At 42.6% G+C, this 24,981-nt stretch overlaps 1 protein-coding gene across 6 annotated transcripts in view; it reads right to left on the minus strand.

Annotated features, from left to right (window-relative positions):
- dst (dystonin) overlaps positions 1-24,981 on the minus strand; it is a 102,423-nt gene that overhangs the window by 3,611 nt on the left and 73,831 nt on the right. For all 6 annotated transcript variants that reach the window (XM_080036486.1, XM_080036484.1, XM_080036485.1 and 3 more), the window contains 38 exons: positions 22,654-22,815; positions 22,300-22,470; positions 21,839-22,005; positions 21,083-21,242; positions 20,533-20,859; positions 20,277-20,361; positions 19,386-19,627; positions 19,052-19,258; positions 18,772-18,891; positions 18,267-18,374; positions 17,943-18,161; positions 17,652-17,855; positions 17,201-17,432; positions 16,139-16,365; positions 15,741-15,863; positions 15,526-15,627; positions 14,679-14,780; positions 14,085-14,258; positions 13,367-13,522; positions 12,979-13,176; positions 12,145-12,273; positions 11,391-11,561; positions 9,587-9,742; positions 8,948-9,154; positions 8,557-8,676; positions 7,801-7,970; positions 7,521-7,680; positions 6,470-6,664; positions 6,247-6,375; positions 5,866-6,009; positions 5,542-5,730; positions 5,243-5,372; positions 4,886-5,049; positions 4,634-4,796; positions 4,392-4,546; positions 4,229-4,303; positions 3,971-3,988; positions 1,314-1,431 (listed from right to left, as the gene is read on the minus strand). In XM_080036486.1, coding sequence (XP_079892612.1) covers positions 1,314-1,431; positions 3,971-3,988; positions 4,229-4,303; positions 4,392-4,546; positions 4,634-4,796; positions 4,886-5,049; positions 5,243-5,372; positions 5,542-5,730; positions 5,866-6,009; positions 6,247-6,375; positions 6,470-6,664; positions 7,521-7,680; positions 7,801-7,970; positions 8,557-8,676; positions 8,948-9,154; positions 9,587-9,742; positions 11,391-11,561; positions 12,145-12,273; positions 12,979-13,176; positions 13,367-13,522; positions 14,085-14,258; positions 14,679-14,780; positions 15,526-15,627; positions 15,741-15,863; positions 16,139-16,365; positions 17,201-17,432; positions 17,652-17,855; positions 17,943-18,161; positions 18,267-18,374; positions 18,772-18,891; positions 19,052-19,258; positions 19,386-19,627; positions 20,277-20,361; positions 20,533-20,859; positions 21,083-21,242; positions 21,839-22,005; positions 22,300-22,470; positions 22,654-22,815 — 6,079 coding nt within the window. The remainder of the gene's footprint in view (positions 1-1,313; positions 1,432-3,970; positions 3,989-4,228; positions 4,304-4,391; positions 4,547-4,633; positions 4,797-4,885; positions 5,050-5,242; positions 5,373-5,541; positions 5,731-5,865; positions 6,010-6,246; positions 6,376-6,469; positions 6,665-7,520; positions 7,681-7,800; positions 7,971-8,556; positions 8,677-8,947; positions 9,155-9,586; positions 9,743-11,390; positions 11,562-12,144; positions 12,274-12,978; positions 13,177-13,366; positions 13,523-14,084; positions 14,259-14,678; positions 14,781-15,525; positions 15,628-15,740; positions 15,864-16,138; positions 16,366-17,200; positions 17,433-17,651; positions 17,856-17,942; positions 18,162-18,266; positions 18,375-18,771; positions 18,892-19,051; positions 19,259-19,385; positions 19,628-20,276; positions 20,362-20,532; positions 20,860-21,082; positions 21,243-21,838; positions 22,006-22,299; positions 22,471-22,653; positions 22,816-24,981) is intronic.

Here is a 24,981-nt window from a genome sequence, read left to right on the forward strand (position 1 = left end):
AAATCAAGATGAATTACTACGCCAAGGAAACATAAACTTTACGGAATAATCCAAACAGACGTCTCACCAGTCGTGTTAAAAGACAAACTCGGCTTACATGCAGTTTGAATCACTAAAGCCACACTGTCAAACAACGTAAACACAGCAATAAATACTGTTTCAGTTTTGTTATGTGTGTTATGTAGAGACAACGTCATCATCTCCACACAAATTATGTTTTACAACTAAAGGCAATATGCTAAGCCAAGCCTCTTTTAAAAAATTTTTTTTTCAAATGCTCTTCTTTTTATTTGATTGTCAAGCAAACCTGAAAATTTCAAAAGGAGCATCTGAACAGAACTGCTTGTCACATGCTGAGAGACACACAATGGCTAACTTGTCGTGTCGGCGCCTTAGAGGAAGTGACAGCAGGTGACGGTGACTCACACACAAAACAACAGCATGCGTGAAAACCAGCCAGAGCTGAGTGACTGTCGTGTGAGTGATGCTGGTTTATGAGGATGCTAATCACCATGAAGGGTGCTCACACTCCCACACTCACACACACACACTCCTACGAAAGTACACAAGCAGCACCACACACTCGGATGTGCAGACACACATACCACTGGTGGGTTCATGGAGCATGGTGAGTAAGTTTGAGATTTGCCAACCTATAGGAGACTGAGTAATTGAAGAGTTTGACTCCGAGCGCAACATTTTGCTCCCGTGGTGATGAACTAGGAGAAATGATACCATGTCGAGCAGCAGGAAGGTTTAGCAGGGAAAGACAGAAATTGATAATTAATACAGAAGATGGCAGGAACATACAGAGAGCATTCATCTTTTGCACTAGACATGGCCACAGATAAGATGTTTTTTTTCATACTGAAGGAAGCAGATGTGCGATCAGTAATTCTACCTTATACATTCTAGAAAAATGCCTATTAAATGATAATTGAATGTGAGTCTTGCTGTGTTGTTTCACTCAGTTTTTTCACTGTATCTGTGTTTTTAAGAGATCTGATCCTTGAGAGAGAACAGATTTCAAGAAGAAGGGAAATAACCACTCAGATAACTCCACAGTATAAGTAAGATAAATCAGTGCCACTCTCCAACAAGATTACAAATAAATGATTATGACTGGTTACTTCCACTTCAAACTGAGGAGTAGACTCTTAAACTCTCCAAAGCCTTTGATGGATCTGGGACAGAGAACATATGGAGGTGCAGTAGGAGTAGACTACAGACACAACTGTGTGTTTATTTTGTTCAGTATTGTATCTGCTGCTGCATGGTGACTTTTTTTTCTTGTGTTGAACATTTGATCTTACCTCGACAGGGGTCATTCTTCACCAGGAACTCGTCCAGAGCCATCCAGCCTCCGCCCACCCGTACCATCACAGTGCTGCGTAGAATCCGCACCAGACGAAGCTGCTGGGAGTCTCCAAACTACCACGGGGGAGGGGAGAGAGAGAGACCAGATGTGTGAAATCACTGGCCTGTGTAGGAGCACTGTCTCACTGCAGGCTGTGCAACAATGGAAACCAGGTTGGTTTGGACAATCAAATCTGTTCATTGATTCGTTATTAGTGTTAGTATTATTATTAGTAGTAGTAGTAGTAGTATATGGAATTAGACGGCTTCAATCAAAATATTCAATTCATTAATTAAACAGCCATCAAAGCTGCTCTGTGTCCACTTCAGGACTGATTTCCTCTCCATGTTGCAAAGATTTACACAGATTGTGACACGCAAACGTCAACAGTTTTCATTCTCAAAGACACAAATTACACATAGGTCAATCCAACTGGTTTTCTTCTTTCAGTATGATCATGAACATCAGTTCATGCTGAATTGTCTCTTTTATTATCTCCTACCTATAATTGTCTAATACCTAATGTTTTTACTAATGTATGTGGGGTAAAAATGATTAGGTAATGGTGTCTTAGTGTATGGGTATAACCTTTGAATTATGAAAAACTAAATCACATGAAAAAATGCAAAGTACATCTGGTACCTTCCTCACAAAGTTATTGTCAGGTGACATTCCACTATCATGTAGTATAATTAGATTTACACTAAACAGTATCAGCCCCTAACCAAAAGATCAGTCGGACTCAATATGGATATCTGTTGCAATGAATAGCAAATTCAATTTCAGCTCCTGTAATGTATTGTGAATCTGCATGTATATACAGTACAGCAATTACAAGAACTCTACAGCTTTACAGACTTGACTGATATAGCACTAATATCAGGGCACATTTTTTGAATATGAAAAATGTCAGTTAATTTGTGGTTCCAGGCTGTAAAGCCTGACTTTATTCCGACAGTGTCTGGCTTCAGCTGGCTGCAGTTACTGCAGGCTGGTGCCTGTAGAAAAAACATTAACTGAAGGCACATTATTTTACCACCAGGAGGCGGTAGTGCGTAATAATGTGCCTTCATCACACCAACCACAAATACCAAACATATGGAACTCTGAGCATGTTATGGATGTGAATGGCTCAATGTGTATGGTGTGATGTATGGGAGACATAAATTAGCCAGTTGGATATGACCATGAGCATTAGCACAGACACAAAATACACACGGGACAATCACAGCTGCATGCTTTCTGTCAAAAACAATTCCACAATTTCATGACAAAGCGGACAAACAGCAATCTCCTGCAAACCAGCACGTTGTTGCACTTTTTCTACAACTACGACTCAAATACTCAGGATGCATTGACACTGATGCAGATTCAATGCAGCTAGCTCCGACCACACAGAGAAACAACATGAGGAATGGTTCAAATCAGTTCAGACTCATCCACCACACTGTGACACGCAGACATGACCAAGCACTGATGACCCTCCACTAAGTCCCTCTTATCTCATGGTGTCTTTTCCACTGGTACATAATCTTGCACTTATATGATTATCAGAATGATTGTATGCCACTGGTGAATTTAGTGATCAAATACATTAAAGGTGATGATGATCTGGTGGAGAGAGAGGCACAAGACACAACTTAAGAATAACTATTTACCAGAATACAGCTTTCCAAAACTGCAACGTGTAGGTGGGGGTTAAGATTTTGATTTTCCCTGTTTGCTATTGCCTCATCGCCGATTAAGGAGTCATGTAAGCAGTGAACCAGACCAAACTGTCAAAAGAATTGTTTAAATTCATTGGTGTGTGAAACATAGATACAAACTAATTCATAAACCACCACAAAAGCCCCTATCCCCTCTTACTAACACCTCCCATTGTATTCATCCAACAAGCTTCTGAAAGCATGTGACACATGAACCAATATCAGCAATGGATTTTAAACTGCCACATGCAATTCGTCAAGACATAAAAACTCATAAAAAAGTTCAAATGAAAAAAGCAAAAGTATCCATTGAAATCATTGAGGTTGCCCGACTATAAAAAATAATTGTTATGCAGTGTCAGTTATACAAAAGTAAGGCAGCCAATGTTGAATTAAATCATTCCCATGATACTGAAGCGCCAAAGGAAAGCACAAAGAAAGCATTATATTCCGAACTGCCCAGCAGATGAATGTATGCCCGTGGACCAATAAAAAGATATGGGCTGAAATGGTATTGGCACTTAAATATTGTATTATCTGAAACTCAAAAGCAGATACATAAACAGTTACTACACTAGTACAATCTGAAAGTTGCATATTTATGAACACATAAACCTAAAGCACATTTTCAATGTTTCTTTAATTGGTCATCTTAAGTCAAATTGTTTATTTTTTGGTCATATGCTGCTGCCGTAAATTGTGGGACAAAAAACCCATTTTAGGCCAGTGTTCCTTACGGATTAAATCAGATGGCCAAAGATCTTTATTTCTACTTCTGAGTTTCAGTCTGTAAACATCAGCCAGGAATCCGGGGCAGACGGTGTTAATTGCAAAGCAAACATGGTAAATGAAAATAAAGGACATTAAGTTTGATAGGGCACAACAGGAGGAATACATTCATATGTACCTGGTTTCCAAGGTAGAACTGTTGATGTGAGAAATAATGAAAACATTTAAATAGAAAGGTTAGAGTTTTTAACACATATTTACCTTTTATTATGACACTTCTTGTATTAAATGTAACACATACTTTCCATGGAACTTCTCCATCAAAGTTGAACTCACATTTAAAACATTTCACAAACATTGCATTGGGTTTGTTTGTTGAATCATACCTTGCTCTAAATAAAATGTGGCTGAGTGCAAGAGTTGATATTCTGCTTACCCGGTATTTGTTGGCACCAATTTGCTCCACTTGGAATCGCTTTGAACATTTGCATTTCGCTACTTGACGTGTGACCTACAAACAGAGAAAACATTTTACTGACCCACAGTTCCCTCAACACGTCTGTAGATTTAGACACTCCCGGCATCACAGTTGGCATTACCTCATCTTCAATTTTGTCAGCGTCTGTTAGTGGTTTGTAAGCTTCCTTGTTGGGATGAAGAGCCGCCACAAACTCATAGTAGTCAATGTAGCCGTCCCCGTCTCTGTCAAATATGTCTGCCACGGCGCTCATCTCCAGACGACTGGTTGGGAATTCTGTTGAAGAGCCAAAGAGTGTTACAAAATTTGAATTTGACTACAGGGGAACATGGATTTTTATTTTATTTTACGTTGGACACTTACTGGAGGAGAGAATGCCCTCTATGAACTCCTGCCGGGTCACCTTGCCGTCTTGATCTTTGTCAATGCGGCGGAAGAAGTCCATGACACGAGACTTTTTGTGGTTCATCCAGCGCATGTAGCGCTTCCGCCACACGTCAAAGTCGAAGTTGGCAAACTCCTTCAACTGCACAGAAAAAAAAACAAAGATGGAAATGAACAAGCAGATAAAGGACAAAGGCACCGGAAATAAAAGTGCTGAGAGTGCTTGATTACCTCCTCTAGTCTGTCCATGGCATCGTTGAGTTTCCTCCTTCTGTCCAAAGCTAGCAGCCACACGTGCTGCCACTTGGTCATCAGCAGGTTGACCCGGGGGTTCTTGGTTTCAATGGGAGCTTGTGTTGCTGACGCGTACATGGTTTGTGTGGGAGAACGTTTTCCTGCAAGTGAAAGACAAAAACCTTCCTAATGACTGTCTTCTCACCGTGTAATCAAGGAGAATAGATGCAACAATGACATCATTCCAGGTGCTAAAATGGGCATGATGAGGATGTAGCATTGACTTGCGGTGACTCAACACTGGGCCAGATGGCTGGGGTCACGCTCCGTGAGGGGTATTTATGGGATACGTACTTCCAGTTCTTCCTCTGCCCAGCACAGGGATCTGGGACTGGCCGTGGGGCTCCACAGCAGCCTTCCTTTTGTGTGTCTTAGTGACGGTATCAACATCTGGTTGCTTCCTGGTCATTTCCTCCATAAATGCCTGCAGGGAGAAAGTGACAAGTGTGCTTCCAGTTTGGTTCATGTTCACTTTTACAATCGAACACTGTAAAATAAAAGCCGCCATACAACTGGTGCAGTTTTGACAGGAGCAGAAATAGTGTCATTTTGTAAATTGAGGAGAGTTATCTTTATATGCAGTGTTACAGTACCTGGTGCTCTGCTATGAGGCCTTTGACCTCCTCCAGCTCCTGTGGCAGCACCTCCTTGTCCTTATCGTCGAGGTTGGTCTCAGCCCACTGAAGCCAAGTCAGCAGGTTCTCCAGCAGCTCCTGAGTGGCTAACAGCTCAGTGAGGGCTGTGGCTAGTCGCTGGTGGTGCTGCCTGGCCCAAGCCTGCACCTGTAACAGGAACATTACACACACATTGCTCATACTAAATAGACAGAGAAATGGCATTTGTGTGATGAGGAATAACCTGTGGGTATGACAGAACAGATAAGCACGTATGTAGGCATGCTGCAGCTGTGAACTGACCTCTTCGAACCGGGCTTTAATGATGGTGTTCCAGTGTTTGATGGTTGTGATGGAGTCTGGATGGCAGATGGTCAGAATCGCCTCCCCCAAACTGGTTGCTTTATTTAGAGCCACTCGTTTTTCCTCCAGTTTCTTCATGAAATCCTTAAAAAAAAACGATTACAAAGGAAAAGAGTAGATTGTTTTCATTGAAAATGTTTTGCTCATATAATTGTTTTAATGTTGGAGCCAGGAAAAAAACATTTAAATAAGCTGAAATCATTGTTAGGAAAAACATCTGCAGCACTGTACACATTGTTTACATGTCCATAAAACTTGCCAATATGTTACTTTTTATTTATTTCTAAAACTCAAAACAATCAAAATATTTGCATGGCTTGCCTTGTGTTGTTCGATAAGCGCCTGCAGAGCCTCCTCATCATCAGGCAGGCTGCCATGGAAACGCAAGCTCTGTTCTGCCTCAGCCAGCCACTCCAGCAGGATGTGAACAGTAGAGTGAAACTCCTCAGCCTGCAGCCAGAGGACACAACACATCAGTCAGGCTCATACACAGTGACTTTACCTTCTCTCTCACCACTGTAGGGGCTCCACCACACTACAGTACCTGGCACAGAGCCTGCTCCAGCCGCGCCTGTTTGGACACAGACAGGTTGCACACCGTCTCCCAGCGCGTGCTCAGCTCCTGCATCTGGGCTTTGACCCAGGACGAGTCGTCGTGGCTGCTCTCGACCAGCTCCCTGGCCGAACGTTTGAGCGCCGCAACGCTCACCGTCCTCTTTCCCAACTCCTTCTGGAAACCCTGCAGAGGCATATCAGAGAAGGACAGTCAACCAACGTGAACACACATGCATGTGAGACATCAACACTATACAGAGGATTCTGTAAATTATAAATATATATATAGATATATATATAAGTTGTTGCAACAAAAAACAGAGCTACTTGTGTGGTTGATTTCAGTTATTGTTGAAGTAGCTACAAGGAACTTTTAGTTTTTGTTAATTCCAGCAGCCTCATGGACAACAGATGTAGTGTTTTTACATGTTTTTGTTTAGGAAGCGAGTGAAAGAGTGACTGTAGGATGCATTGCAATGAGGTTGTCTACTTATTTGTGACAATGTCAGATTAATAATGGTAATATGACGATGATGAAGCAGAGTAAACTTTTATTTGGTACTGTTCGGGAAACACAGGGTGTTCTGGTCTGCCTTCCGTAAAACCCTTTCGTCTGAGCTGGCGGGGATTTGGACCCGAGCAAAGGCATTGATAATAACTATATGAGACTTTCCTAAATATTTAAAATTCCTCTAGTCTCACAAACATAACAGCATCAGTTTTCCAGACATCCTCACTTGATGGAAAATTCCTCGAACAGGGATTCAATGGAAAGGTACTACAATGATAGCCCTTTTGCTTAGATTCTTAGTCCTACCCTGGTGTGGTTTAAGAGTCCTTTGTTTCTATTGTGATAAAAAACAAGCAATGTAGAAAGGAGAGGGCGGTTTTAAAACAGCAGTGAAAACCTTTTAATGCTTTGTTTTTGAAGGTGGGTTTCGATTGCTGCCACTAAGGACTTTTCAACTAGCAGGTCAACAAAGTGGGGCATTGTTGGAGCTTTGTGTCACGCTGTGGTGTGTTGTGGTGTGGTTTTCTACCTTGTGGTTGTCTATCAGGTTGAGGACCAGGTCTATGTCTCCATGTACAGGCTGGTCCTCAGCCAGCTGAGGTTCCACTCTGTACAGCCAGTCAATGAGAGCCTGGAGAGCGTCTGTAAACTGGCCGGAGAACAACAGGGCCTCCTCAAGCTTGTTTTGTCTGCAGGAAAGCACAAATCATCAACATGAATGAAGAGGTCTTTGGAAGTACTGCAAATAGTCCAACATGTAGTCAATTGGCGTTAAATACAACATCAAATGCTGGAAGGCATATGCTTACCTTTCTATGGACTTCCCACAAACAGTGTCCCATTTGTCCCTCATTTCACTCAGCATGTCGTCCAGCTTCTGAGTGTCGTCCTGAAGGGATGTCTTGTCTTTCAGTGCCCGTCCTGTTCGAGCCGTGGTATCATACACTGAGTGTTTGCTCCCAAGAGCTTTTTGGAACTCCTGTGTATGAGGAAACATTGTCATCAAACAGTCCTAGTCCTACAAAGTAAGCAATTTTACTGCATTTAGAAAACAAAATCCATCTGTCTATATCTTTAAATGTATAAGGTTGTAGGGAACCTCCTAAGAGGATGTTCTTCCTGATACTGTTGACATGTCAGAACTTAACCTAGCCTCAGTGTATTGTGATTAAGAAGACAGTATTATGTGAGGGAATGTAAAAATGGGTCAAAACTCAAGAGCTACTGCTCCCCAGAGATTAGAAGTATCCAAAAGCAGGGTCACCCCTTATACATTTAGTCCATCCCTGGATTATGATAGGATTAGCACAACATCCCCACATAATGCTGCAGAGACAACAAGCATGGATATAGTATGTTACTCAAGCAATAATTCCCATAAATAGTTTTCCCTTTTGGAATCTGCTTCCAACTCTCAAAAGTTACACACAAAACTTGGTGCATTCGTTATTCGGACTTGTAGAAAATGGTTTGGATGCAAACATTTCTGTTAAATGAACCAAACTCTAATGTCAGAGGTTATTTTCTTTCCCCCAGTAAAGCGTGATAAGCAGACGCCCAGGCACCTTGTGCTGTGCCAGCTGTGTCTTGATTTTGTCCGGATCGTTGGCGATTTCCACTTCTGAGTCCAGACTCTTCTCAGATTCTTCCAACCACTCCATCAGTTTATTCCACGTTTCATGGAACTAATGAAGGATAAGGAAACAAACACAGTGTTAACTTTGAAAAAAGAAATGCATGATTTCACTTGATTTATTGCCGAGTTCTGTTAAACGCTCAGATGATTTTCAGGGGAAGGGCCCACACTAATGAAAACTGCTAAAATAAGCTGCAGATGGAACATGAAACATCCCTCATATACTATTTACAGAGCTTTCCAATGATAATAAAAGTCCTTACAAGGGTGAAACCATTTGTGTTTCCAAAAACCAAGCATGAATATACACAGAGCAGTACCTGCTTTGCCCTCTTTCTGGAGTCGTCCAGTACTCGGCCTCGCTCAACAGACCGCTGCACCAGCTTCTCCCAGCGGCCTTGGACGCTGAGCAGAAGGTTCTTGATCAAGACCACATCCTGTTTCTGACTGAAGTACTTCAAATGGGTTCCTGTCTTGTCCAGGTCAATGATGTGTTCACGGTGGGAGTTCACCTCTGTTACAAAGACCTGCACAAATGTTAGAGAGGAGAGGGGGTTGGCTTCGGGTGTTACAAAGCAGAAGGAGACATTGAGCGATTGATGGCAAAGTCGAATGGTATATTTGTAAACATAAACTCTTATTTGGTACATAATTATGACAAATCAAGGTGTAAATACCTAATATATATATTGGATATCTACACCTTGATTTGTCAGTCGAAAAGAGGTACAGAGTGGAAACCCTGGTCCCCTGCAACAAGGACTGAGCCTTAATGGTACGCCCTCTACCCAGTACGCCACAGGTTTGCCACCAGATAATAATCATATCATTTAAGAAGGAAATGACACCTTATCAAGACAGCTGGGTAAAAACGTTGGGGGAAAAAAAAATCTCCTGTCATCAGCATTAAATATCCCTTCAAAGGCTGTGTGTGACCCTCGTCTCTGTACAAACATTACCTTATGCTCATCAATCTGAAACATGATGGTCTCCATTATGAGGGAGGCGGGGGAGACCATGTTCAGCGTCTGTTCGGCTTGTGTAAGCCAGTTGATGAAGTCCTGCAGTGAGTTGTGGAAATCCGTGGCCAGCGTCAAGGCTTCTTCCAGTTTCACCTGTAGACACACATAGACAACACATTGTCAGTGTCCACGCAAAGGAATGGGAAACCATACTGTTATTTTGGTTAAAACCTGAATTTACTCCACACAAGGCTGGCAACAAATCTGTCTGGTTGCTACAACACTAGATATAGAAAACAGTTACACTTGGGTTGTGCCAAACATGAGCTGTGTGTACATCTCTGGAGAGGCTGATGGCTGAAGCAGAAAAGGAATGATGAGCTTTAAATTAAATAATAGTAACATCCTCAGTGAATCTATCGCTGCAAAACATCCATTTTCTCTAGGCCAAGGACCCTGGCCAAGGCTCATCAAAGGACCATAAGTGCTGCGTTAATGACATTTTGGCAAAACCCGATTAGCGAATCATTAATTTGTTCTATGTTGTGCGTCATCTTGAGAGTCGTTGCTAAATATAGTCCTGAAGTTTTTATTAGTCAGTGCTTATTTCATGATTTGAATACTTTTTTTTCAGCTTGAAAAGAAAAAAGAGCAGGCTGGACTAGGGAGGTGTCACATAGCTGCAGAGAGCTTTTGGCCACCAGCTGTAACTCTGTGCAGCCAGGTCTCACATTTAACCAGACTCTGAATTCCTAGGAACAGGACCAAAGTAAATAGGAAGCAAAGGCAAACTGTCAAGCAGTCAGGAATGAGGAGCTCCATATCTGGAGTGAGAGCGGCAAGGGGAGGAGATCATCTATCTTTTGTGTCATGTAAAGTGTTTATTTATTGTAGCCACAAATGTGAAATGATGTTCTGCATGGAAAAGCATATAAATAAGATGTCCAAAAGAACAAGATAGAGATTGATGAGTCTTTATTTTGGATCAAGTTTAACAGTAGATCTTTTTTTTAATGTATTTTAGGCACTTGTCATGTTTACTAGGGCAAAATATGAGACAAGACCACTGCTGATCTACAGCGTGACCACATCCTGTGTGTCTTTGCCAACACTCTGTCCTTACACCATTCATTGTCGACACCAGGATTACAGGCTTACAAATCTCAACGGGACTCTCACAGCGATCTCTCACTGGGACCTAGAGCTGAAGTCGTGACACATTAAAGGTCACCTATTATGCAAAATGCACTTTTTCATGGTTTTTCAACATAAATATGGTGTGTCTAGAGACTCCCAAAGTTTGAGAAAACAACAACCCTCTCTCTTTTCAACCACCATCACCAGTCTGAAAACCTGTGTTCAAAAACCCTTTTCAGATCCCCCCGCATATGATGTAATAAGGGGAGAAGCCACACCCCCCATTACCAATCTAACTTAGCACTACCTCCACCTGTGATAAGCACACCCCGCAGGACAACTGAATCTAAAGGGCACTTGGATTCCAACCGTCAGTTTCATTCAGGGCCAATCGGAGAAGACTTGGATTCTTTGGAAGGTCCCCAAATAGACAGGCTCTAAAGCAGAGCGTTTCAGACTAAGGCTAAGAAAGAGGAGATTCATAAATGGCACTGTGATAGATTTAAAGTTTTGTTTTGGACACTACACCATTAAAAACAGTTTTCTAATAGAAACCCAAATTACAATTTTGAACCTGTGAGCGAGCATAATATTTGGGACCTTTAAACCAAGAGTGGCGTATAGGTTTTCGGCCAGCCCTCGCCACCATCTCAACTCCGTATACCTTTCTTTCCGTAACCTTCCCGTGCACCGCCTCCCATTTGTCTTTCAGGTGGGCGAGGTCCTGCTCCGTGTTGCTGTCCGGGCCCTCTGGTGTCACGGCCAGCAGCTGCTGACCCTTGTTCATCAGCTCCTGATACAGCTCCTCCTTCAACTCCAAGGCAGAACACAACTCCTGCAGAAGAGAGCGCACACAATGACGCGGGGCAGAGAGGGGTGGGGGGGGGGAGAGAGAGAGTGGCTCTTTCGTCGCGCAGACTCAATTACAGCTTTAGATCTTGGAAAACAATGTGTGAGAGTCTGCAGCGTCTGAAGAGCACATTATGTCTATGTTGGTTCAGAAAATGGTGAAAGAATGCATAGTGAAGCATGCCGAGACTCTCAGAGGAATGTTCCCACGGACATCAAAACAGTCTTAATGTTACTTATGTGACAAAAGTTATTTCTTTCAAGTAATCCCTCTGTTTTTTGGGGGGTCTATAAGATGTCACTACTGACGCTTCTTGAGGTTGAGTTGGTTGTGAAAGCGCTCAGGTTTCTCCATTAGGGTAAAGGAAAACAACATATTCAACATTCATTATAGTCGGACACGGCTAAATCAATCTGACACACTTTAAAGGCTTTTTGTCATCTGCACGTCGGGAACTTTGCAGTGTCATTTAATTTTCACACTTCAGATAAAAACACAGAAAAGACATAGTCGTCTCCTTTACAAGCTTGCCATCTGTATGTGGCCTCTCACAATGTTAAACACATACCAGATGGGCGTTAAGCTGCTCCCGGGCCGTGTCTGGTAAGCCTCCCACAGCCTTTGATGCCAACAGCTGACGTTCTGTGTCTTTCAGCCATTGCTGCATATCTTCTATCTCGCCATGGAAACCCTGGGCCTACAACACAATACAACCTGAGTCAGGACAAAAGGTGTCTCACGGACACAAAATACACACACAGTCATTGTGTGCGTGCGTTTGTGTGTGTGTGTGTGTGTGTGTGTGTGTGTGTGTGTGTGTGTGTGTGTGTGTGTGTGTGTGCGTGCGTGCGTGTGTGTGTGTGTGTGTGATGTCTGAGTTTTTGATTCCTTGAATTAATTTGGCTACCAAAACTAGCAATCTCCAACATCCAGCAGGATAGATTAAAAAGCCTGAAATGTAAGGAATTTAAGCCTTTGCTTACAAACTGCAAAACAGAAAATGCTATATGTATTTTTTTAAGACAGAATATGAGATAACTGGATACGAAAACCTTTTTCCTGATAAATACTTCACATTCTCATATATGAACACAATCTTAGCCCTGGGATGGATTATGTGCTCACAGATACCTTTCAAACATTTCTTGAATGGAAACTAAATCCAGGACATATTTCTGTTTTCTCATATCTCCCTCCACATCAAAGCACCCCGCTAAATGTCAAAGTTATGAATAGAAACTCCACAGGATGCAAAAAGGAATGAGGAGGGAGGGTGGGAGACAGGGATTACTCCTCCAAAATCAATGTATGGCTCTGCATAACATACTCGCTCCCCTGGAAGAAAATATTCAATCACAACAATCAATCAATAAACACAAGTTGGTGAAAATGTGTTTTATACCTGAAGCAAAACACTGTCCAGTTCCTGCCTCCTCTGGGCGGTCTTCTCCAGGATGTCTTTCCAGCGCTGGTTGAGGTTCTCCAGTTTGCTCTGCAGACTAGAGGCTTCCTCTCCAGCACTGGACTCCACCAGGTCTCTACCGGCCTTGTTGACCGTCTCAACTGTCGGTTTGTGAGCCGACACATCGTTATGGAGAACCTGAAGAGATAAAACAGCAAGACATGGCAGAACGGGAGGTGAACAGAAGCGAAAGCCTGAAGGGAAAAAATAATAATACATCTTGCATGTGTAAAGGGTCCATTAAGGATTAACGTATGATAAATCTACTGGTTAGTGTTTCCAGGGATTAAATGAAATGTATAAATGTGCTCCTCTGGAGGTGTCGTACATGGTGTTTGGCGAGCTCTATCTCGATGGCTTTGGGGTCTCCTCCGGCCTTCCTCTGCTCGTTGAGGAGCTCCTCGGTGTGGCTCATCCAGGCCAGCAGCTCGTCGAGTGCGTGTTGGAACTGTCCCAGTGCCAGCAGGCCTCCCTCCAGTTTGTGCTGGATTAGTGACAGATTAAACCATTAGATATTGCCAGTGAGTGAAAGCACTCGACAGTAATACAGCACACATTCCTTGGCCTGTTTGATCCCTGTTTGTCGAGTCCATTTTCTACTCTATTTAGACTGAACAGTATCCATCATCCAAGATTTCTTTATTTATTTGGATATCTGTATTTTTAAACCTGTCCTAGGTAAGATTTTCAATTTAAAAACGTTTTTTTTTTATTATATTATTTTTTTAACTTACATTTTGTCCACAATAAACATTCCACTTAAATTTGAGTGTGACTAGACTAGACTTGTTCTCTGCTTACTGTATCGAGTCAATACTGTCTGGCCCCCTACACTCTCGACAGAATCACGCAGGCAATGTATAACATGCTTTGATAACTATTCGACTAATGATGTAGACATGGTAGAGCAGTCGATAAAGAGACCACAAATTATTGTTATATAATTACGTAGGACAGCTTTATATCACTCTTATATTTTACTTTGTTGTATAACTTTTTGAAATGTTAGACTGACGCTTCCCCTCCTCGCGTTTCTCTCTTCTGACCTGTCGGCTGATGATCTTCTCATCCAGGTTCTCCCACAGCATCCTGAGCTCAGACATTGGCTCCTGGATGGCACAGCGATCGGCCTCCTCCGTCACCTTCTTCAGCAGGAGACCGGCCTGGTGGTTCAGTCGCTCCATCTCTATCTGCAGCTGGTATGCCTCTCCTTTGAACTCCTGAAAAACACCAACACACACACACACACACACACACACACACACACACACACACACACACACACACACACACGGTACACACCCAGTCAGTCAACAGAGTTACAAAGCTTTATGGACAATACATCTGACCATGTTCGGTCTTTCTGCCTTTTTACAGCACATTTGTCTTATTGTACATCAATGCTTATGTGACTACCTTACGAAGCTGTCTTTATAAAGCTTTTCTAGCTGTGCAAAAGAAAGCCAGCTGTGGCCTGTTATGAATCAAGCATACGACATAAAAGACGACTGCTATGTGACAGAGCTTCTGTACTACTAGTGAACAATGCGGCAAAGTTAAAGTAAATGAAAAATCCAGAGCAGAAGCGAATTCACAATTACTCTTCTGTTGTACATTCGAGCACAAATACAAGACAGTACCTTGAGCTCGACAATCTGCTGCTTGACAGTTTCCAGGTCAGTGCCTACAGGGGACATTGAATCCAGTTTGCTCTCCAGAATATCCACCCAGTCAAACATGCCCTGCGTACAAGGTGGGGGAACCATTGTTACTGAAAGAGAACAAAGCCTAGTGCACACAGAGTCATGTGTCACATTTAGTGTCATGTTATGCACTAAGGCTTTGCTGTTGGTCTTTGGTATGGTTATGTACGAATTAGGTAAACAAACATTTTGAAAAATAAAAATAAAACAAGCCCTGAACATTACATTCCATCATGAAGGAGTGTGAAGGGAATCTCTAAAGTAAGTGAAATGAAAGCAGCCGTGTCGATGACTCTTTCATTTAGGGAGAAAAAAATTCATAAACATGGGTAAAAAGTTTGAGCCAAATATAGCAAAGCCATGCTGCGGTTCAGTGTTTATTGCTTCAAAATGAATAGGTCTCTCGTAAAATGTCGCATCGCCTAAATCCACTGTAATAAAAACAAACTGCAATCTGTGGTTTCATCTCAAGGCCTTAAAATACTGCCTGGTTCACTTTGTGTGTCCAACCTTCAAACGCGAGTAAAAGTCTCGAACTGATTCTATTGTTAGTAACACACAATTAAGACAAACAGAAAATGAAGAGGTAATGAAAACCTGCTGTATGAGTAACATTAGGAGTTTGGGGTTAGGTTTTATGAAGAACCTGACCACAAAGTAACTGCAAACTGAAAACATCTTACTTACATCACACTTAAATCACCTTCACAGTAAATTGTCAGCCTGTTCAGAGTATAATTTCAGATCTTTCCTTTGAAATACAATGAAGTATTGATCACAGTACCTGGAGGCCATCCTGAAACAGCACAGCGGCCTGCATGGCTTCTTCCAGCCTCTCTACTCGCTCCTTCCAAGTCTTATTGAGGTTTTCCCATGCTGAATTCACCTGGTAAAAAGGACACAGGTGGTTAATGTCAAGCCAATGAAATCAGCATGGGTACTCCAAAGTATCACCAAGTGAAGGGGAAATGATTTTTTTTTTTAAATCTTATTTATTACCTCATCAATGCTCTTCTTTATCACTGGTTTATCAGGTTCCCCACAGGCGGTCATCAGCTCAGCACCCTGGGTTTGGACCACATCGAGCTCTTCCTGCAGCCCTTCAATCTCCTCCTTAAATCCCTGTCGGAATAAAAATATTTTTTTTAAATCAATCATTCCATCCCCTCATGATTATTTTGTCTTCTTTCTGTTGAAACACTTATATCAAGACTCAAAACCTACCTGTAATCAGTTAACTTTAGCTCACCATAGAATTTGGCCTTTTAACATCGATGTTTTCATGTTATGTTTATAAGCCTTAGTATTGTTATTTTTTTAATAGTTATTACCTGTTTTCTTTTTGTGTGTGTGATTCTGAACTTTAAATGAAGAATGATTGATAGATTGATTCTGACCTCTACAAACTCCTGCTGCTGTTTGACGACTGATGGGTCTACAGCGGGCTCCTCCAGTTCCCTCAGTAGGTCCTGGCTGTCTTTGATGGTGACGATGAGAGCGCAGTGGTCGCACCAGAACTTGTCGGCCAGGTCCATCACATCCAGCAGCTTGGCCTCCCGCTCCTCCAGTAAGGCCTCTATGTCACTCCACAAGAACACCATATGGTCCAGTTGGTCTTGTACAGCTTGTGGGAGAGAAAAAAAAACAGAAGTGGCAATTACAATGCATGTTATACTATCTATGGAATATACAGGTACAATAAATCAATGAGCAACATTAGATATTAGGGATGTGAATCTTTTGGAATCCCACAATTCAAGTCCGATTCCTGTGGTCATGACTCCATTCAAGAAGTCCACTGTGTGTGCCAAGAGGCTTTGTGGCAAATTATGGCATGGGAGCAAATTAAAGTCCATGTCCTATTGAGTCCATTGAGTCAATATTACGGGCGGCAGCAAGATACATATTAAAATGTTTTTGTCGATTTTGGCAGATTATGAATCGATTTAAAATCGCAGGAGATGGGAATCGCGAGATTGACATGAATCGATTTTTTTCACCACCCCCTATTAGATATGGAAGATAAGCACAAGACCGAAAGATCTCAGCACGCATTCCTCAGCTGGTCGTGAAGGGCGGAACACATATCGCATATCATTCATGTGAACGGCTTTAATGAGAAACTGTTTGGTCTCCGTCTCTTGCTTTGAAAAAGAACAGCATCACTATTAAAGCTGCACCTGGACGAAAGCTTTTGCAGGCAAGTGAAAAAAACCTTGCCAGAACTCAGACTAAGTTCTTAAAGCCCAAAGATTTCAAGAATGACTATGATATGAAAACAGACAAATTAAAGGTTGGGCCTGTGATGGTGTTTTGTACTCCGCTCATATTTTTCCTGCTGTCGACATTGTATTATACTATTTGTCTTATTGGCCTTTTGCAATACATTTAACACACTAGTATGGTATAACATTCTAACTGGATTAAATTGTGACAATCATGATATATATATACGGTACCTTTGGCAGATATGTCCTTGTCTGCTCCTGCGGATCGTGCGATCATCTCCTCTCCTCGCTGCCTCAGTGTCTCATACGATGGCTGCAGTTTCTCCAGATCCATGGAGACAGCCTTGTTCTCAGTGATCTGCTCCTTGATCTTGTCCACCTCCACTGAAATGGAGGGAGGCTGGCGCAGGCGTTCAGCGATCCGCTCCAGGGATTCCAGCATCGGGTCAATTTTATCATGGAACTGGTGGAGAAGGAGGAAACACACCTCAGTTTTTTTTTTATAACTCCAAATACTGTGGTGTTTATCGCCAGAGAAAGCTGGGCAAACATAGTTGTCTCTGTATGTATAACCCGAAAACAATCCAACTAATTTATTAAAACATTTCCTGTTGTTGGGACTGTAATATGTCACTGTATCTTTGAAAATAGACAATAAACAAACAAAACAAATGCTCTCTACCTGGGTGGATTTGGAGATGGCCTCATCCAGCGTGGCAGCTCTCTGCTTGACATCAGCCTTGAGTTTGGTGTAGAGTAGGTCTGAAGCTGTGTATTTCTCTCTGATGGGGGCTCCCTCCACCGGGCTGAGTTCAAGTAACTGAGGGCCGGTCTTGTTCATCTTGTCAATGTGGGGCTTGTGCTCGGAGATCAGCTCTCGCATTTGCTGGACAGAGGATGTGACAGATCCATATATTAATTTTTTTATATCTTAAATAAAAAGTGTTGTGCTGGACATCTGTTGGCTTCTTACCCTGAGCTCTTCTTGCTGCTGCCTGAGTGTTTGGTACTCGATGGCAGGCGCAGGCAACGTGCTGAAAGAGCAGACAGTTTCCTGAAGCCACGGCCACATCTCCTCGTAGGTTTCCCAGAACTGACCGGCCAGGGACTGGGCTCGCTCCAGCTGCAGACAGCGCTCCGAGTTCAGCTGACTGACTGCACCGTACTTCTCCAACAGAGTCTGGGTCTTGGCCTGATTAAAAAAAAACAAAGAAGATCCTTAGTATACTGTATGTGTTTTTCTTTCTTAATGAATTAATCATTTCCCGTTGTAAATTTGCAAACTAATCCTTCTTACCATCAACATTTCTTTCTCCTCTGGCTTTTTGCTGTTCATGATGGCCTTTCCCGTTTTCACGATGTCGTCCACAGCATCTTTGTGCCTCATGATGTCCATGGAGAAGATCTGTAAAAAACAAAACAAAAAAAAAAACAGGTGCAGTGAGTTAAGCAAGGACATTACACAACAGATTGCTGTGTTTACTGTTATTGTGTAAGGGCCTGTGTCTATCTACAAACACACACACACACACACAATATGTTTTCTTCTTCTCCCCCCTTTTCGAACAGGTAAAGCAAGCAAGTGCAAGACAGTTAATTTTCATTTGTGGTTTTCATTGTGTGTAAATATTACTTTATTGTAACTGTCCACTTGTTTCATTTATTTTCATTGTTTATTATTGTTTTTTTTATTATTTACTTGTTCGAAATAAAAAAAAATTCAGTTAAATTCAATTCACACACACACACACACACACACACACACACACACACACATGCAGTACGACAGGCGTTTTTTATACCTTCTGTGCTTGTAGCTGTGCCGTGGTTTGGTCCGGCTCCAGCCTGATCTCACCCATCGACTGCAACTTCCTCTCAGCTTCAGTCAGCCAGGCAAGTTCAGTGTCGGCGGCCTGTTCAAACTAAAAAAACAGACAAAAAATACCAGATTTGTCATTGCTGAAAAGGTTTCAACTCTCAATTATAATTATGAAAAATTCAAATAGAATAGGAATAATTAAATGAAAAAAAAGAAAAGGCAAATTAGAAAAAAAAGGCTTTTCATCAACTTCTATGGTTTACCTTCTGTGACTTGAGTATATCAGCGTTGATTTGGTCGACCTGCTGGGTGATGGTGTCGCAGACGGCTCGGTAGCGCTCATTGTCCTCTGTCACCAGCTTGTCCAGACCCTCGCGCGTGTGCCAGGGGATCAGATCCAGGAGAGAACTGCTCAACTCATTCAACTTGTCCATCACAGGTTGTTGGTCTTTGGTCTCCTTCAACAAGGCCTGAAAAAAAAAAAAAAAAAACTTCAGCAAAATAAAAGCACAGACGTATTTTTGTAAAGCATCTCACTGAGTAATATAAGGATTTCATGTTAAATATTACATTTGGTAATTATTTCTTCTTTCATACCTTCTGCCTGCTTTGTGCATGAATGAGTTCCTCGCCCAGTGGCTCCTGATCAGCGAAAGCCCTGGTCTCAGCCTCCACTCTCTCTAACCAGGACCTCAGGTCCTCGTGGGTGTGCTGCAGCTTAGTAGAGAGACCCGAAACCCGCTCCAATTTCTTCAAAACGCTGTCACTCATAGAGTTAATCTCCGCGTACTTTGATTTTATTCCGTCCAGTTTTCCTTGGATGACAACCACCTCATCACCTATGAATAGAAAGTAAATGATTACAAATCTTAATGAGTATTGTATTTCGGTAGTAGTATAGGGAAGTATTAGTAGTCTGATATTTGGTTGAACAGAGATACCAAGGGTACATTTAATTAATTCAAGTCAGTGATGTGAGTATTTTGCCTGCCCACACTAAGAAATTAATATGCCATGTTCAAAATAGATTTCTACAAATGACATACTTTACACCTAACAATGAACCCCCTGCAATTAAAGGAATAGTTTGCCATTTTGGGAAAAAAGCCTATTTGCTTCTCTTTCAGAGAGTTAAATAAGAAGTTCAATACCACTTCCATGTTTGAATGGTATATACTCTATACGCTGGAGCCATCCACTGTTAATTTAGCAAAACCAAATGGAAACAGGGGCACAGCTAACATAAAACTAAACATGCCTGGCAGCAACAACTACTCATATCCCATGTGTTTATTAAATACAAAAAACAAAGTGAAAGGTCTCAATGTTGTTTTAACTGTCTAAATGCACAAACTGATCATGATTTTTATGATTCTGAGGAACTTAGTCTCCCTAAATAAGGCAGGAGGTGTATGTTGTGTAATAAAGAGACAGAAATGTTTGCTGAGATTCAACAGTTAGCAAAGCCATAGAGTCAGTAAGACATGCCTGTCGTCTGCTTCAGAAGCTCCATCCCGTTAGAGATGGCTTGGTCAACATTCTTCTTCCTCAACTCAATATCACTTTGCAACGCCTAAAAAGGAAAACACAACCTCAGAAAAGGCATTGAGAGTGAAACAAAACATCTTTGCATGGTGAACAATGCATGACAACCCAAATCACTTGAATCAACTGAAAACATGATTGATGCAACTTAAATGAAAAGGACAACATAAGGCATGGCCCTGAGGAGGAGAGAGTATACCCGTTGTTCCGCCAGCTGCTTTTCAAGAACATCTATTTTGTAGTCGGCCACGGACACCTCACTCATTCTGGAGTGCACGTCATGGAGCCAGTTCATGAGGGCCACTTCATCCTCTCCAAACAGCTGGGCGTTTGCCAGAGCTTGCTGCAACATCTCCGCTTTCCTCCTGCAGCGCTCCTGGAGCTCTATGTAACTGGCCTGGGCCGCGTCCAGTCGCGACTGAACAAACTCCTTGTCGTCCACCGAGCTCACAGGTTTGAGCTTCTGACCCAGACTGACGGCCTGAAACAGGTCTTTACTGTGACTCATGATCTCCCCCTCTAAGGCCTGACCGCGGGGGGATGGGGAACCAACCAAGGAAATGTGACACAAACGGAAAAAAGGGACACACATACACACACACAAAACAAAATAATGAACTTAATGAAAAATGGAATGGTAGATAATGAAAAGCAACTTAAAAGTAACGAGCAAAAATGAATGAAGTTGAACACAACTGATGGTGTAATACATACCTGCAAAAAAACATATGTGCAATGATGGATTTTACCTTCTGCTGGGAGATCTGATCTTCCAGCTTAGACGTCTCAGTGCCGACAGGTTCAGAGTTGGCTAGTTGTTTCTCTGTAGCTGCGAGCCACTCGCTGAGGGGCTCCAGGGTCTCATGGAACTGCTGAGTGACCACTAAGATGCTCTCGAGTTGCTTGTGCCTGAGACACATTGAAGCAGATTACAACACCCGTGGTTTAGAAGTAAAGTCAAAGTATATTTCCACCAAACTTTATTTAAAAATGTGTCTTATTGGCAAATGTTAACAGCATATAATAAATGCGGGGCACATGTAGTTCTGTAGTGGACTGGCCTTTTAAAACCAGATCAATTTGATATTTTTGAATACCTATGTATACAGTATATACCCCAGGAAAAACAATACAAATACACACATGTGGCAAATTCGTGATTCAGAAAGATGAATGGATTAGTTAGACATTTCTGAAAATAGTATTTTTAGCTTAATTGCCGAGTGAGCTGAGAAGACTGATCTCTCTTATGTCTGTACAGTCCACATGAGGCGACAACTGGCAGCCAGTTAGCTAAGCTTAGCACAGTGACTGGAAACAGGGGGGAAACAGCTAGCCTGGCTCTGTCCAAAGGTAAGAAAATGTTTGTACATGGATCATGAGAAAGGAGGGAATAAGTGCATGTCCTAAAATGATCCTTAAAAAATCTAAAACTTTCCATCAACCAATTAAGTACTGAAGCATTGTATTTAGAAGGACGTTTAATATTACAGGTGTTTACAGACCTGTATTCAGCCTTCTTCAGCAGGGTGTCCCACCTCTGCCCCAGGCATTCGATCTCTTTTGCAACCTTGTCCTTATCCACAGACTCTGCCAGCTCTGCAACCTTCCCTCCCTCTTTTTTTATCAACTCCACCGTTGGCTTTCGGTCATCCAGCAGTCTCTGTAAGAGCTGTCAACGGCAGACAAAGGAGGAAAGTTATTGGGCGTCTTTAACATGCTCAGACCGTGACCACTGCTGGGTGGTGAAAAACAGTAAATCTAACAGCCACAAATTGAGTGTCCATTAAACCGAAAGCTTTGTTGACCACACTCATTTTTAACAATGGATGTCAATTAAATAAGATGGATGGCATATTCAAACTGTTGTGTGGATGTTCCAGTGTGGACAGATTAAAACAGAAATGATGAGTCTATTTCTGTTTTTTTTTACAGTATTAGTTAGTACCACGTGGCACCGGATTACCTTCTGCTCTTGTATCTGCGCCTTGACCACTTTGTACTCTGCAGATGGAGGTTTCTGATTGGCCATGAGCTCCTCTGTGTCAGTTAACCAGCTGAGCAGTGACTCCAGAGCATCCTGGAACCTCCCACAATGCAACAGTGCTTCATGCAGCTGGGCTGAACGCTCCGCAATCTGTAGACCACATTGTAAATATAACTCAAACTGCACCCAGTAACTCATCAAAGGATTTACACTTTAACAAATAGCCAGAACGAAGGACTCATAACACTGCCATTATCGCTCTTTATTCCCTACAACAACCACTATTCAAAGGCAAATATCAACCGGTCAGACCGGTTGTATTAAACAAATAACCTTTTTATTGATGGTATTCCACTTTGTGTTTACATCCTCCAGGTCATCCTCAAGCTTCTTGGTGCTGGTGCCTTTGGCAGCGGTTTGGATCAGGCCCTGGCCGAGGAAGTTTATGTCTTGAAGCTGCGTCTGCAACGGATCAATCTCCTCTTTCTGGAAACTCTAAAAAGGAAAGAGAGACAAATCAGAATAAATATTTGTTAAGTGGTCAAATTACAATGTCGTCAATCTGAGTCGGAAGTTCATTAAACCTATTGGATTACTGTTCCAATTGTGAAAGACCAGAGATTTCCATGATGCATTAGATTTATTCGATTGTATCGGAACTAGCCCAAATTAGGTATTAGATGTATGTTCATCAGTTCTCCTTTTGCAGTGAGTTTAATAACAATATTGTTCTCTGGCCTGACTGTGACTTCTAAAAGGAAAATGTGATTAATACAGAAATGCATTCTATCAAACATGTCAGAAACACAATGATATTATATGAAATGAGTACATCTGGACAATTTAGATCTACATTTCAAAGATGAAAGGCCACATTATCCAGAATCCAGAGACATGACTGCCCTGACATCACCTTAAGTTTACTGATACAAATCCAGCTGACATAAGCCACTCCCTTACCAGTCAGCAGATCCTAGAAAAGCCTAGCAAAACAGTTAAAGCACAGCCGTGCTCAATCACTTGTACAGACTTCCAGGCTGAATTAGTGAGCAAAACATATTTCCCTGATCATGTACTTTCATATTCAAGAAAAAAACACCAAGTCAGCACTCGGGTCAGACTCATCTAGAGAGGCCTATTGCTACTGAAACATGTGATGGATCCAGCAAATGAGCAAAAATCTGAAAATAGGGTAGGGATATGTTTAGGCACCTGTGGGGAGAAGTAACCAATAGGGTCCATTTCAGGACATGCAGCGATTGCATTCAGTAAGGCCTCTATCTCATGCTCTGTTGCATGCTGAAATGTCTGTAAACTTTTAGGCAGACAGGCCTCCACTGATTGAAGAAACTCCTCCAGCTCCTCCATGTTGCATTTGGACGCTCCCTGTTGCACATTACATGGTTTTGTTGGCTGGCGGCTGTCTATGGGTAGAGTTACAGAGTTTCCGTACGTCTCAGGCTGTGTCACCACCACACTAACCAACTCGCAGTCGTCCTGAGATGACACATCCTCTAACAGCTCAGCAGTGGAAAGCTCCTCGTAGTCCGTTAAAGTCCTGGAACGCCAACCGGAGCTCTCGTTTGGAGTCCTGGAGGCTGAGCCCAAAGATAACCTCCCCGTGGAGTGTTTGTATTCCCCATTGCTGAGGGGATCCTTGTCATGTAGACCCCCCACACCGGATTGTGTTTTTTTTCGCGGCTCCTGGCTTAAGCTGCTGCTGTGGTAAAGAGGCCGGTTGTCCCTCGCGGGTGTGAAGGGGAACTCCTCCTGCCCTGAGCTGAGCGATCGGCCGGTTGTCAGGTCCCCGGACATGTGCATGGCCTCTGAAGATGAGAGGCTCCTGGTACCGGGGCCTGCTCTCTTGTGGGATCTGTGGGCATGGCGCTCCCTCTCCACGGTGGGGCTGTAAAGACCCGAGTCCTCTTCAGACGTCAATGAGCTGGTCATACTCTGCCCTTTCCTTCCGTTGATCAACCCCGGCCTCTCAACGCTCCCGGAGCACAAAGTTCCACTGCGGCTCGCGTACTCGCCCAAGTTGGTCGGGGCAAAAGTCCTCCACGACCGTCGCTGATGCGGATGGTCCTTATTCTCTCCTCCTTGGAGACGTGACTTAGGCAGCACTGTGTCGGTGGTCCTGAGTATGTGCCTGTTGAGCTTAAGTCCGTCGAAGACAGCTCGTTCGTCCAGCATGGCAGGTTTACGGTTCCGGAGCTCAAACGAGCTGGAAGCAGAGAGAGCTTTCCCATTTCCACACAGGCCGCTGAAGTCTAACGTGCGTTGGGTGTAAGGTAGGGTGCCAGCGAAGTGTCTGGAAGAAAGGCTGCCTTTAGAGCCCGAGTCTATCTGCTCGTTGAGCCGGACGGTGTCATAAATGGACCTCTGGGGCACATAGCAGTCGTCAATATTCAGGTCCTCCTCCTCCCCCTTCCCCACACAGGAAGGGTTTTGTCTCAGGCAATCTGGTCTGCTTAGCGGTTTGCCCATGCTAAAACAATTGCCAATATTCACCACAAAGAAGAGATTAAGGATGCAGTGAGATCCTTTGAGGTATATGTTGCTTTAGTGCACACTTTAGTCATTTAACTATTTAAAAGGATCACAAGGTGAGAAGCTACTGTGTGCAAATTGATTCTCCTAAATGAGAAGTTAACAAATAAA

The sequence above is a fragment of the Ammodytes marinus genome (genome assembly GCF_949987685.1).
Source record: "Ammodytes marinus genome assembly, chromosome: 11".
Taxonomy (NCBI): Eukaryota; Metazoa; Chordata; class Actinopteri; order Uranoscopiformes; family Ammodytidae; genus Ammodytes; species Ammodytes marinus.